Consider the following 11,910-nt stretch of genomic DNA (forward strand, 5'->3'; position numbering starts at 1 on the left):
GGGTTTCACCATGTTGACCAGGATGGTCTCGATCTCTTGACCTCGTGATCCACCCGCCTCGGCCTCCCAAAGTGCTGGGATTACAGGCTTGAGCCACCGCGCCCGGCTTAAAGCTGACTTTTAATTGTAACATGTTGATGGACTTGTTTTTAAAACACTTTTAAAATGACAGTGCACATAGTTGGCAATTCAGATCTTCAGTCTGTGCCACGTAGTAGGTGCTCAGAAAAAGATGTCCTTGAGAGTGAATTGCTGTGAGTGCTGTCTACTGCCTTGTGTTGCAGTATTCCCATGGCCTGGGACAGCCAAGAGCAGGGGACTGTGCTCTGTGAGCAGGCTTGGCTTTCACTGTGGCCCAGGCCCACCCCGTCTGCTCACGCACTGCTCTGTGTAAATGGTAGAAGTGCTGGGGATGAGAATGGGCGGGGTTTCCCTTGAGTAAGTGTACTGTAGGGAATGTGTCTGTGATCACAATTTTGGCTACCGAGTGCCTTTTTGATTTCCTTTCTCCTCCTGCTCTGCCGAAGGTACTGAGGCTAATGGAAAGCTGATGCTGGACAGATAGTTCTGTCTCGTCATGTATTTCATTCTTCAGCTGGGCTCGGTGGCTTACACCAGTAATCCCAGCACTTTGAGAGGCCAAGGCAGGTGGATTGCTTGAGCCCAGGAGTTTCGAGATCAGCCTGGGCAACATGGAGAAACCCCATCTCTATTAAAAATAGAAAAATTGGCTGGGGTTGGTGGTACATGCCTGTAGTCCCAGCTACTCGGGAGGCTGAGGTGGGAGGATCACCTGAACCTGGTACACAGAGGTTACATTGAGCTGAGATTGTGCCTCTGCATGACAGCCTGGGCCATAGTGCAAGACCCTGCCTCAAAAAAAAAAAAAAAAAAGCTGCTAGCGGGGGTGCTGCTGGGTGCCGTGGCTTGTGCCTGTAATCCTGGCACTTTGGGAGGCTGAGGTGGGCAACTCACTTGAGGCCAGGAGTTGGAGATCAGCTGGGCCAACATAACGAAACCCCATCTGTACTAAAAATATAAAAAATTAGCTGGGTGTGGTGGCGCATGTGTGTAATCCCAGCTACTCGGGAAGCTGTGGCAGGAGAATTGCGTGAACCCAGGAGATGGAGGTTTCAGTGAGCTGAGATAGCACCACTGCACTCCAGTCTGGGCAACAGAGCAAGACTCTGTCTGAAAAAGAAAAAAAAAAAGCAGAGGAATTTTCCACTCTGTTTAGACAGAGCAAGACTACTTCATGTTTGTATAGTCTTGATTTGTACACTGACGTTTGCAAGGAAGGTTTAATATTAATGAGGTTGGACAGAGTCGTTATCTTATTTTGAACAGTTTTGTTTTTTTTTGAGACGGAGTCTTGCTCTGTTGCCCAGGCTGGAGTGCAGTGGGCAGCTGCTCAGGCAGTCCGCCCACCTCGGCCTCCCTAAGTGCTAGGATTGCAGGCATGAGCCATCGTGCCCAGCCATCTTTTGAACAGTATTTTTTGTAAAAGCTTTATTGAGATATAATTCACATACCATACAGTGCACCTGTTTAATGTGCACTATCCACTGGTTTTTAGTATCTTCATGGAGTTGTACAACTATTACCACAATCAATTTCAGAATGATTTTATCACCTCAAAAAGAAACCCTGTACCCTTTAGCCATGACCTCCCGATCCCCACCACCACCACCATCCGCCCAGCCCTGGGCAACCAGTAATGTATCTTTTGTCTGGGTAGATTTGCCAGCTCCAGACATTCCATAGAAATTGAATCATATAATATGTGGTGAGTCTTGTGTGTGTGGTTTTACTTTTCATAACGTGTTTGAGGTTCATCCACGCTGTAGCAGGTGTCAGTGCTATATTCCTCTTGGTGGCAGAATAAAACACCTTTGTGTTAGGTAGGCCACATGATATGTGTCTGTTTAGCAGTTGATGGACTTGTGGAGTGTTTCCTGTTTTTGACTGCTATGAATGGTGCTGTTCTGAACACTCAGGTGTAAGTTTTATGTGCTTCTACCTTCATTTCTCTTGGGCGTGGACCTAGGAGTGGAGTTGCTGAGTCATATGGTACCTGCGTTTCACCCTCCGAGGAGCTGCCAGACCTTTTCCGTTTCCCATTCCCATCAGCAATCTGTGAGGGTTCCGGTTTCCCCACACCATTGCTAAGCCTTGTCACTGTCTGTTTTATTCTAGCCCTCCTAGTGCGTGTGAGGTGGGCTGTTGCTGTGGTTTTGATTTGCATTGCCCTGATGGTTAATGACATTGAACACTTTTCCTGAGCTTGTTGGCAATTTGTGTATCTCTGAAGAAATGTCTCTTCAGGTCCTTCACCCATTTTTAAATGGGGTTATTTGCCCTTTTGATTATTGAATTTAAGAGTTCTGTATATATTCTGGATGTATGATTCCAGACAGTTTTCTCTCAGGGGACCGTCTTGTCACCTTGATGAAGTACAAAGTTTTTAATTTTGTACAATGTATTTTTTTTTCTCTTATGTTTTGGTGTCATATCTAAGAATCTATTGCCAAATTCAAAGTCACAAAAATTTACACCTTTTTAGGATTTTAGTTCACTTTCGAGTTCACGTTTCTGTATGGTTTTGAGGTGTAGGGGTCTAGAGGCATTATCTTTGGATCTGCAAAGCAATCAAGCTTATTTTCTATTGGTTGTTTTTGTGACTTTTTAAAATTTCAGATATTGAGGAGATAAAATTGTAGATTTGAGCCTATCCTTAGCTGCACAGGAGTAGATTTTTAGTTTTTATGTTGTGATTTACTTATTTTTCAAACAGGGTCTCTGTCACCCAAGCTGGAGTGCAGTGGTGTGATCATGGCTCACTGCACCCTTGAGCTTCTGGGCTCAAACAGTTCCCCCACCTCAGCCTCCTGAGTAACAGGGACTACAGGTACACACAACCATGCCTGGCTAATTTTTTAGGCAGAGTTGTATAGATGCTTGCCGATTACACTAATAACTGCAGTAACGAGACTGTACCAAGCATCGTAGAAGTTAGGATTGCCAAAGGGAATTCGGGAGAGAGACAGGGTCAGGAAGCAGGTAGGAAATTCGTTAATCACTAGGAGGGCCAGCGAAGTGCCATCCCCTAGTTCCTAATCCAGGAGAAACTGCTCTACCTGAGACCGGCTTGTTCCCAGGGACAAAGGGATTTCATTTGTCAGTGTGTGGTGTCCAGTTGAGGCTGATGTGTGGTCCCAGGGAAGGGGTCATGTGCCTGGTTACCCTCTGGGGAACTGGAGTCTTGCTCCCTGCGCCGTAACCATATACGTGCCTTAGAATACAACCTACCTCTCGGCTCTCCAGCTGCCGCGCTCACGTCTTCATAGATGTCACCGTACTGGTTTTTTCTCCCAGCCATATCATGATCCTCTCAAGGAGTGCTTTTCTGATACTATTCTTGTAAAAAGCTCACAGTAACTATTTTGTTTTAATGTCATTAATTAGAATGAATAAAAAGCGAAATCTTATAAGAATTATAGCAAACAGTAAATGGGTACTAGCAATTGAGGCAGTAATTTCTGTTTGCATTAAAAAGAAACATCATGTGGTTAGAAATCTTTTATAACTTCTTTAGTTTCTCTGTGTTGAACTTTTTCATTAGTAAAATGCAGATCTTCCCATCCTCCTTTGAGATTTCATTACAAAACCTTGTGTTTGGGAGGATTTCTGACGTATTCTAAAAAGACTTCTACACAGCAGGATTTGCCCAGGGAACCGGTCAATAGACAGCCTTCTGAGCTAAAATACCCTTAATCTTTTTACAGACGGAATCATTCCCCAATGCCTGGAAATTCCTCGTTGGATTGCCGTGTTTTAAACAGAGTTTTGTGAACAGCCTTTTATCTCCAAGCAGAAAGAAAGGTACTTGTGTCTTGTGAACATCCTGACATTCTTTCTTGTGGATGGTAAGGGCAGAAATCCATCGACAGGAAACAGGGGAGGTTGCTGTTTCTCTGGATTTACTGGGAGAGAGAATTTTCTGGAAGGAAATTTCATTGTTTAAAAAACAAAGTCAGGTTTCTGTTGCATATGGCTTAGCGGAGACAGTTGCAGAAAACTCTGGAATTGAGGAACAGAATGCATTCCTGTCTTCCCTGAGGGGAAAATCTGGCCCCTTCCCCACCCCATGAAAGTGGGTGGGGGCCCCCAGGTGTGGGACTGTGAGGTTTGCAGTGCCCACCCCGCCCCCGGTGAAGCTGCCTTCTGGGAAGATGAGTGGAGACCGCTCTGCTAATCTTTCCTTGATGAGCCTGAAAAAGTCACAGGCAAAGACACCTGCCTTCTTTCACCTTTGACTTGGGGTGAAGGTTGACCTCGCCAGCCCTGCAGGGACTCCCGTCCGTCCTTTCCTACGGCCACTTCCTCAGGGGTTGGAAGCATAGGCAGCTGAAGTCCCACAGATGGGCAGCCCCTTGGCCCTGGCAGCATGGTGCCATGGGGCAACTGGAGACTTGAGCATACCATTTCTCTTTCCTGCAGCCTTTTCTTCACTTATAAATGGGCGCGTTGGGACTAGAGTGGTTGTGCCCTTGTGCCTTTCAGTTCTTTTTTTTCTTTTTGAGATGGAGTCTCACCCTGTCACCCAGACTGGAGTGCAGTGGTGCGATCTCAGCTAACTGCAACCTCCGCCCCCTAGGTTCAAGCGATTCTCCTGCCTTAGCCTCCCAAGTAGCTGGTACTACAGGTGCCCGCCACCATGCCAGGCTAATTTTTTTGTATTTTTAGTAGAAACGGGGTTTCACCATGTTGACCGGGCTAGTCTTGAACTCCTGACCTTGTGATTTGCCCACCTTGGCCTCCCAAAGTGCTGGGATTACAGGTGTGAGCCACTGCGCCGGGGCGTGCCTTTCAGTTCTAAGATTCTAGTTCATCTGTTCTCTAAAATCCTCTCAAAAGCAGATCTCTCTGCAAATTCTTGCTGTGCTTTGGGGCATCGACACGAGGTGCCAAGGGCATTGTTGGTCCTGCCCCACCCCTTGGCAGACGGTTCTTGCCCGAGAGACAAAGTTGCATTAGAAATTTAAGAGCACAGTGTCCAGATTGGCCCCTAACTGTCACTTTGGATTTGGACTTGAGACCCAGCCAGGCTGGAGGAGGAGGAGCCAGATGGGACATTCTCAGGCTGCAAAGGGCTTTTGTCCCGTCCTGATCCCCGGCACTGCGGTCCCAACATGGCGCCTGAGAAAAAGTGAATTGGGTTTCCTGGGTTCAGACTCCTGGCCACAGCTTCTGGTTGTTTGATTTAAAATAATCTCTCAGTTACTCACTCTGTGGCCTATGTGAAATTGTATTACTATTTCTGTGGAAAAGGAATCAGTTCTTTTAATACACAGTTTAAAAAAAAAAACCCTTAAAAGTTTAGATTTTACCACTGCAGTTACAAAAAGAATTATCTTGTTAGGGTTCACAGATGTGCCATTGTTCTCTGTGACAGAGGGAACCTTCCAGTGTTAAAGCGCTGAGGGAGGAAGGGACTGCCCACTTGCAGAGCGGCCTAATAGAGGGGAAGGTGGCATTTTATATTCCTGTTTCCTCCCAAGTAGAGGGTGAAGCAGTTCTCTAGGAAACCACTTGAAACCTTTATTGCACTGTCAGTCTGAATTAAGAAAATTATTGTTACAGTTTCAGTAAGCACTTGAAATCAAAATGGATGCTGTTTTTTAAATTATGATAAAAAATACACATACCATGAGATTGACCATTAGTAACATTTAGTGTATTTATAATATACAACCCAAAATGGTGCTTTTATTTTTGCTTAGAAACAGAGTCATCATGATTTAGCAGAACAGGCTTATGTTCTTAATAAATAAAGTAAGTGCACACCCGACTTTATTTTCCAGAAATTTTCTCACTTGAGTTGAAGCCAAAGAGTATTTCCAGTGTGTTTCTGACGCAGTTGACGGCAGTGTTAGAGCCCCCGAGGTGAAGTTTCTTTCACTCCTGTGGTTGTCATTGGGGCTTAGGGTTCATGAAGGATTGGCTGGTCCTGCAGCCTCGCCCTCCTGGGTTCCCTAGAATCTCGGTAGCTTTGTCCAAAGGGCTCAACTGCTGTGGATGGCGCCCCTGAGGCCTCCGTACCCTCCGTGGGCTGCTCTTTCAGATGTGGAAAGCTTCGGCCGGCCACGCTGTGTCCATCACCCAGGATGACGTGGGAGCCGACGACTGGGAGACCGACCCCGATTTTGTGGTAGGAGCCGCCAGCCTTTGCTTTCCTTTTTCAACAAGTGGAAGTGGCTCTCCTGGGTTTTTCTTTGACGGGGTGGTGGTTTGTCTGTGTCACAATCCAGGCTGTGGGGTTTACAGGCCATTTTTCTTTTCAGAATGATGTGAGTGAGAAGGAGCAACGATGGGGTGCCAAGACCGTGCAGGGCTCCGGGCACCAGGAGCACATCAAGTAAGAGTCATCGCCACCACCTCCTGAGGGCCCCTCTGTGGGGGGAGCCTGGGCGCAGCAGGGCCTTTAGCCTTGGTCGTCTGTGGAGGGACAGCCTGGGTGGAAACTGCTTTTGTCTTCTTGACCTGCTACCCATGCAGTAGATGAGTATAAGGCGCACACACATATACGTATATACATACCGTAGGTGTTTATATGTGTACATGTAGATACCTGTGTGCTCAGTAATTTTTAAATTCCCGTTGCAAACAGTTTTCGTACTTAGAATTTTAGAGCATCTGCTTTCAGTATTGTGGCTTTTATCAGGGAACACGTTTTCCCTAAGCCCTACCGTACAAGTGGGAGGTTTCTGAAGTATGGGGTGTCCGAATCACTTAGACCTTAAGTGTCCCTCCCTTTTTAATTCTCTGGACATGATCATGTGTTAGTAGTCAGGTACTGTGAGCTCAGTGTTTCTATCACAAGCCCAGGGTAGAGTCGGGAGCTGAGTGAACCCTGCCATTGTTTACCACTTAGCACTATCTAAAATGCCAGCTCTTGGGGCCGTTTTCTTCGTCAGGAAATGTAGATAAAAGGAACTTACAAAATGTGCTCAGACTTCTATTTTGGACCACGCTGGGTTCAGAGTGTATCCTCTTTTTCCCTGGCTGTGAAGGCATCACCACTGACCCGGTGACTGCCTCAGCACCCTGGGAAGACTGTCTGGCTTGGCCACGGGCCCTTCAGCTGAGAAAGATTCAGTCAGTCATCCAGAAAAGAAGGCACCGTCCACACAGTGGCTTCTTAAAAAGTTATTTATTTGTTGATTTTGAGATAGGATCTCACTCTGCCACCCAGGCTGGAGTGCAGTAAGCAATCACAGCTCACTGTGGCCTTGACTTCCTGGGTTCAAGCAGTCCTCTTGCCTCAGGGATCTCACTCTGTCACCCAGGCCGGAGTGCAGTAATGCAATCACAGCTCACTGCGGCCTTGACTTCCTGGGTTCAAGCAGTCCTCTTGCCTCAGCCTCCTGAGTAGCTGGAACCATGGGTATGTGCCACCATGGCCGGCTAAGTTCTTTTATTTCTTGTAAAGACGGGTTCTTGCTTTTGTTGCTCAGGCTGATCTTGAACTCGTGGGCTCAAGTGGTCTTCCTGCCTCAGCCTCCCAAAGTGCTGGGATCACGGGTGTGAGCCTCTGCACCTGGCCCACAATGGCATTTTTGTTGTTGTCAAGAGTTTCACTCTTGTCGCCCAGGCTGGAGTGCAGTGGTGCGATCTCAGCTCACTGCAACCTCCACCTCCCGGGTTCAAGTGATTCTCCTGCCTCAGCCTCCCGAGTAGCAGGGATTACAGGCGCCTATAACCACACCTGGCTAATTTTTTAATATTTTTAGTAGAGATGGTTTTTTTTTTTTTTTTTTTTTTTTTTTTGAGACGGAGTTTCACTCTTGTTGCCCAGGCTGGAGTACAATGCTGCAATCTCCACCTCCCGGGTTCAAGTGATTCTCCTGCCTCAGCCTCCCGAGTAGCAGGGATTACAGGCGCCTATAACCACACCTGGCTAATTTTTTAATATTTTTAGTAGAGACGGGGTTTCACCATGTTGACCAGGATGGTCTCGATCTCTTGACCTCGTGATCCACCCGCCTCGGCCTCCCAAAGTGCTGGGATTACAGGCGTGAGCCACCGCGCCCGGCTAGAGATGGCGTTTCACCGTGTTGGCTAGGCTGGTCTCGAACTCCTGAGCTCAGGTGATTCTCCTGCCTTGGCAAAAGTGCTGGGATTACAGGTGTGAGCCACTGCACCCAGCCACATTGGCTTTTTATACACAAGTTTTAGTCCTTCCTGGCTTGCTCAGCACACTGCCTTCCACAGGAGCAGCTTCAGAACTCCAAGGGCCATGTGGCTGTCCAGGATGAGAGACTGGAATGGGGCTGACTTAGGAGTCCACTGTGGCCTTGGGTATTTGCTGTGGGGGTTAGGCAGACGTCTGAATTCGTTGAGTCATCATACCTCTTCTCATCTCTTCTGTTCCCTGTGGCTTCAAAACGTGTCTTGGAGGGTGGCTTGGAGAAAAAACAGAACTGTCCAGTGCAAAAGCCTGTGGATTGGTTAGGATTCAGAGAGGAACGTGGGGAATAAGACCATGTTTCATGCTCTGGGGCCTTCCCAGGTTTTAGAAGTGCTGTCTTTCTTTCCCCTGCTCGTAAGGGTATTGGGTGGTTTCCAAGCCTGGTTTGTATTTCATCCTCAATTCTAGGATTATTGTCCACATGTCAGAGGTGGCAGCCTGGTGTCTCCTGGGCAGAAAGTCTGAATGCGAAAGTGGCCTTTGTATCACTGTGGGGTCTCACAATGACAGCTGTGTTTGGCCTGCCAGATTTTGACTGCATCTTTTGATCTGTTTCATTATCGGCTATATTAAAAATTTTTTAATGGTGTTTAGATGTTAAATTCAGAACCACTTTCCTCTCATCTTTGAATGTATGAAAAGCTGGAGTGCTTCAAGTAAAGACGAACCATCTCGATGTTCAGCACAGTGGACTTCTGCCAGTGGCTAGAGAAAGGGAGCTCAGCCTGTTTCCCCTCTACCTCTGGATGATTACAGACTAGCTTTCCTGTTTTCCCTGTGTGCAACAAAGCTCAGGTTTCAGAAGAGCCATCTTTAGCGGGGATTTGGGATGATCCCACTGTGCTCAGATTTGTGTTCCTTCTCCTACGGAGCATGCATCTCACACTGAGGGCTGCCGAAGTGGGTGTACCAGCCGGCAGGATAGTCAGGAAAGCGCGGTGCAGGGAGAGATCTGGCGAACGAGCCGATTTCCAAATTTACAAAGACAGTGTTACCTGTTCTTATTTATCATATCAGGAGGCAAAGATGCACATCTGTTTTATTGATTTGTTCCTGTTTTCCTCTTTCTTCCTTCAAGCATACACAAGCTGAGAGAGAATGTTTTTCAAGAACATCAGACCCTTAAGGAGAAGGAACTTGAAACAGGACCAAAAGCCTCCCACGGCTACGGAGGGAAATTTGGCGTGGAGCAGGACCGAATGGACAAGGTGAGTGGCCAGCGGCCGCCTGTGCCGCCTCCTTGTGTGCTCGAACCACGTGTCTGGTTGGCAAAGCCGTCCCTCAGACTCCTTCCATCCGCAGTTTTGAGTCCGTCTGCTGAGGTTGAAATTCACCCTGAGGTGCCCCTGTGGATTGGACAGAGAGGCCAAGAGGGAGATGGGTCCCCAGAGGCGGCTTTATGATCAGGACAAAAGTCCAGAAGCATGCTGTCTCCAGGTGTTGTCATTATCAACGCCTGTGGTTCCAGCTTGCAGCCTAAGTCATGCCGATCCAAAGACCAAAATCAAATCGTAGGCTCCTGTGGTTGATGACACACATGGACATTCAGCTGAAGGCCTGGCTAACGTCCTTCATGCGTTTAGTGGCCTTCAGAGCAGTCTGTCCGTCATATCAGGTCAGCGCCCATGAGGCTGGGGAAGGAGCTCACTGTTGGAGAGGTGTGGGTGAGCCTCCCGGGAGCCATCGTGGACGGATGCAGACCGCCGTGCTGACGTGGATCGAGGACATCCGGCTCCACCTGTACTTGAGGTCCTCTCTACCCTATGAGAGGGAGCAACGTTAGCTCAGGAGGGCTACCTTTTCCTTCCTGGAGAGAAGGTGGAAGAGACTGCAGTGTGTGTGCATGTTTCTTCAGGAAACAGGGCTCTACATTCTGCAGACACCCTGGAGGTGAACTTTTGAGTCTGAGCAACGTAAGATTGTTGTGCCTGACGAATGTTTGCCTTTACTCTGTGGAAAGAAGTATGTCAGCCGGTGTTGGGTTCCAGTTGGTAATTCCTTTCCTCTCCCACCTGGTGTACTGGTCAGATAAACATTTTGAGCTGGGCACGGCATGACCTTGCTGTGTCACAGTGAGCTGCACCTTGCTCTGTCCCCTGCAGAGCAGATGATGTGGGGGGCCGGCAGGGCACCCAGACCACGACCGTAAATAGCCTGGGGGAAGAGTGGGGTGGGGGCCGTCTGCAGGAAAGAGACATGGATGTTGCTGTGTCACTACCACAGAGATGCCCTGACACCGGGAAGAGCAGCGTGTGCAGAATACTTATCTTTGAAGTTAAAAAAAAAAAAAAAAAAAAAAGTCTGGTAGCTTTTAGGAGTGCAGACGGACAGACAGACCGGTGTTCCATGCAGTCAGCGAAGCACTGGATGGAGAGACAGATCCCATGTGTTCAGTGCAGTGAGCCAAGCAAGTAGATAGAAGCCTTTTTTCTACCTACTTGGGGCTTGTGGGGAGTTAGCACAGAGAGAAATTTATTCTAAAAATGGGGATCCCTGCTTTGGGTTGGGAAAATTACACATTGCGGGAGGGAAAGGAGATGTGTCAAGGGGGAGCCTGGTGGGGAAGCTGCTGTGGTTGGCTTCTCTGCTGCTGCTTGGACTGTACCGATTTTCATCCCAAGTCTCGCTGACCCTGGAACCTGCAGCTCAGGCCCTCTCGGGTGCCAGGAGCTCTCTGGAAGAGCCCTCGCTTCCCCATCCCCTGTGCGCTCTCCACGGCAGCCCCTGCTTCCCTCGTCAATTGTCCTTCCCAGTGAGACTCCCCTCTGGGCTGGGTTTTTCAAGGATTGGTACTTGTCATCCTCACCCCGTGCCTGGCCCAGCGCACGAGCCCCACCTCTTAGGCCAATGCCCTGGTGAAGCCCAGGAGGCTTGTGGAGCCGCGCGCTCACCTGTCGGCCAGTACACTGGAGAGCTGTCCCGGCAGGGCAAGGCCAGCACGGGCGCTGCTGCTGCTTGGTCCTGGCTGGCATCTGGGCAAGGTTAGCTCCCAGCTCAGGTGAGCACCACGGGGTAGATCTATTGTCAAAAATAACTCAGGGCCAGCTACCGGGACTCACACCTGTAATCATAGCATCTTGGGAGGCCAAGGCAGGAGGATTGCATGAGCCCAGGAGTTTGAGACCAGCCTGGGCAACATAGCAAGACCCTGTCTCTACAAAAAAATAATTAATTGGGCATGGTGGTGCACACCTGTAGTCCCAGTGGCTTTGGAGGCTAAGGCAGGAGGATCACTTGAGCCTGGGAGATGGAGGCTACAGTGACTTACGATTGCACCACTGTGGTCCAGCCTTTGCAACAGAGAGAGACTCTGCCTCAGGAGATAAATAGATTAAACTCAGATTCCAAACTGAAGGGGAAATGGCTTAAGTTATTTGTAACTTGCCCACTCCAGAAGTTGAAAAAAAATAAAAAATGGAAATCTCTGTGTTAAGACCTGAGAAATAAGTGCTGGAGACTTCCAGGAAAAAAAGAACACATTGAGGACAAGCACACCTGGCGAGGGCTGTTGGGATTCTGTTTACACTGGGGCTTCAGTTCGCTGCACCCTCCCCTTGGGGACAGCGGTGTCTGCGTCCATCACGCACTGCCCTCTTCCCTTGGGGCCGGCAGTGTCTGCGTCCATCACGCACTGCCCTCTTCCCTTGGGGCCGGCGGTG

At 48.6% G+C, this 11,910-nt stretch overlaps 1 protein-coding gene across 6 annotated transcripts in view; it reads left to right on the forward strand.

The window, feature by feature from the left end:
• The window catches only part of CTTN (cortactin), a 36,085-nt gene that overhangs the window by 2,414 nt on the left and 21,761 nt on the right, over positions 1-11,910 (forward strand). For 3 of the 6 annotated variants that reach the window (XM_017515874.2, XM_017515875.2, XM_037734004.1), the window contains 3 exons: positions 6,125-6,211; positions 6,345-6,418; positions 9,330-9,459. In XM_017515874.2, coding sequence (XP_017371363.1) covers positions 6,125-6,211; positions 6,345-6,418; positions 9,330-9,459 — 291 coding nt within the window. Of the gene's footprint in view, positions 1-3,785; positions 3,927-6,124; positions 6,212-6,344; positions 6,419-9,329; positions 9,460-11,910 lie in introns of those variants that run through there. The other 3 variants (XM_017515873.2, XM_017515877.2, XM_017515872.2) reach the window with 2 other exon arrangements.

The sequence above is a fragment of the Cebus imitator genome, unplaced genomic scaffold, assembly GCF_001604975.1.
Source record: "Cebus imitator isolate Cc_AM_T3 unplaced genomic scaffold, Cebus_imitator-1.0 Scaffold563, whole genome shotgun sequence".
NCBI classification, from domain to species: Eukaryota; Metazoa; Chordata; class Mammalia; order Primates; family Cebidae; genus Cebus; species Cebus imitator.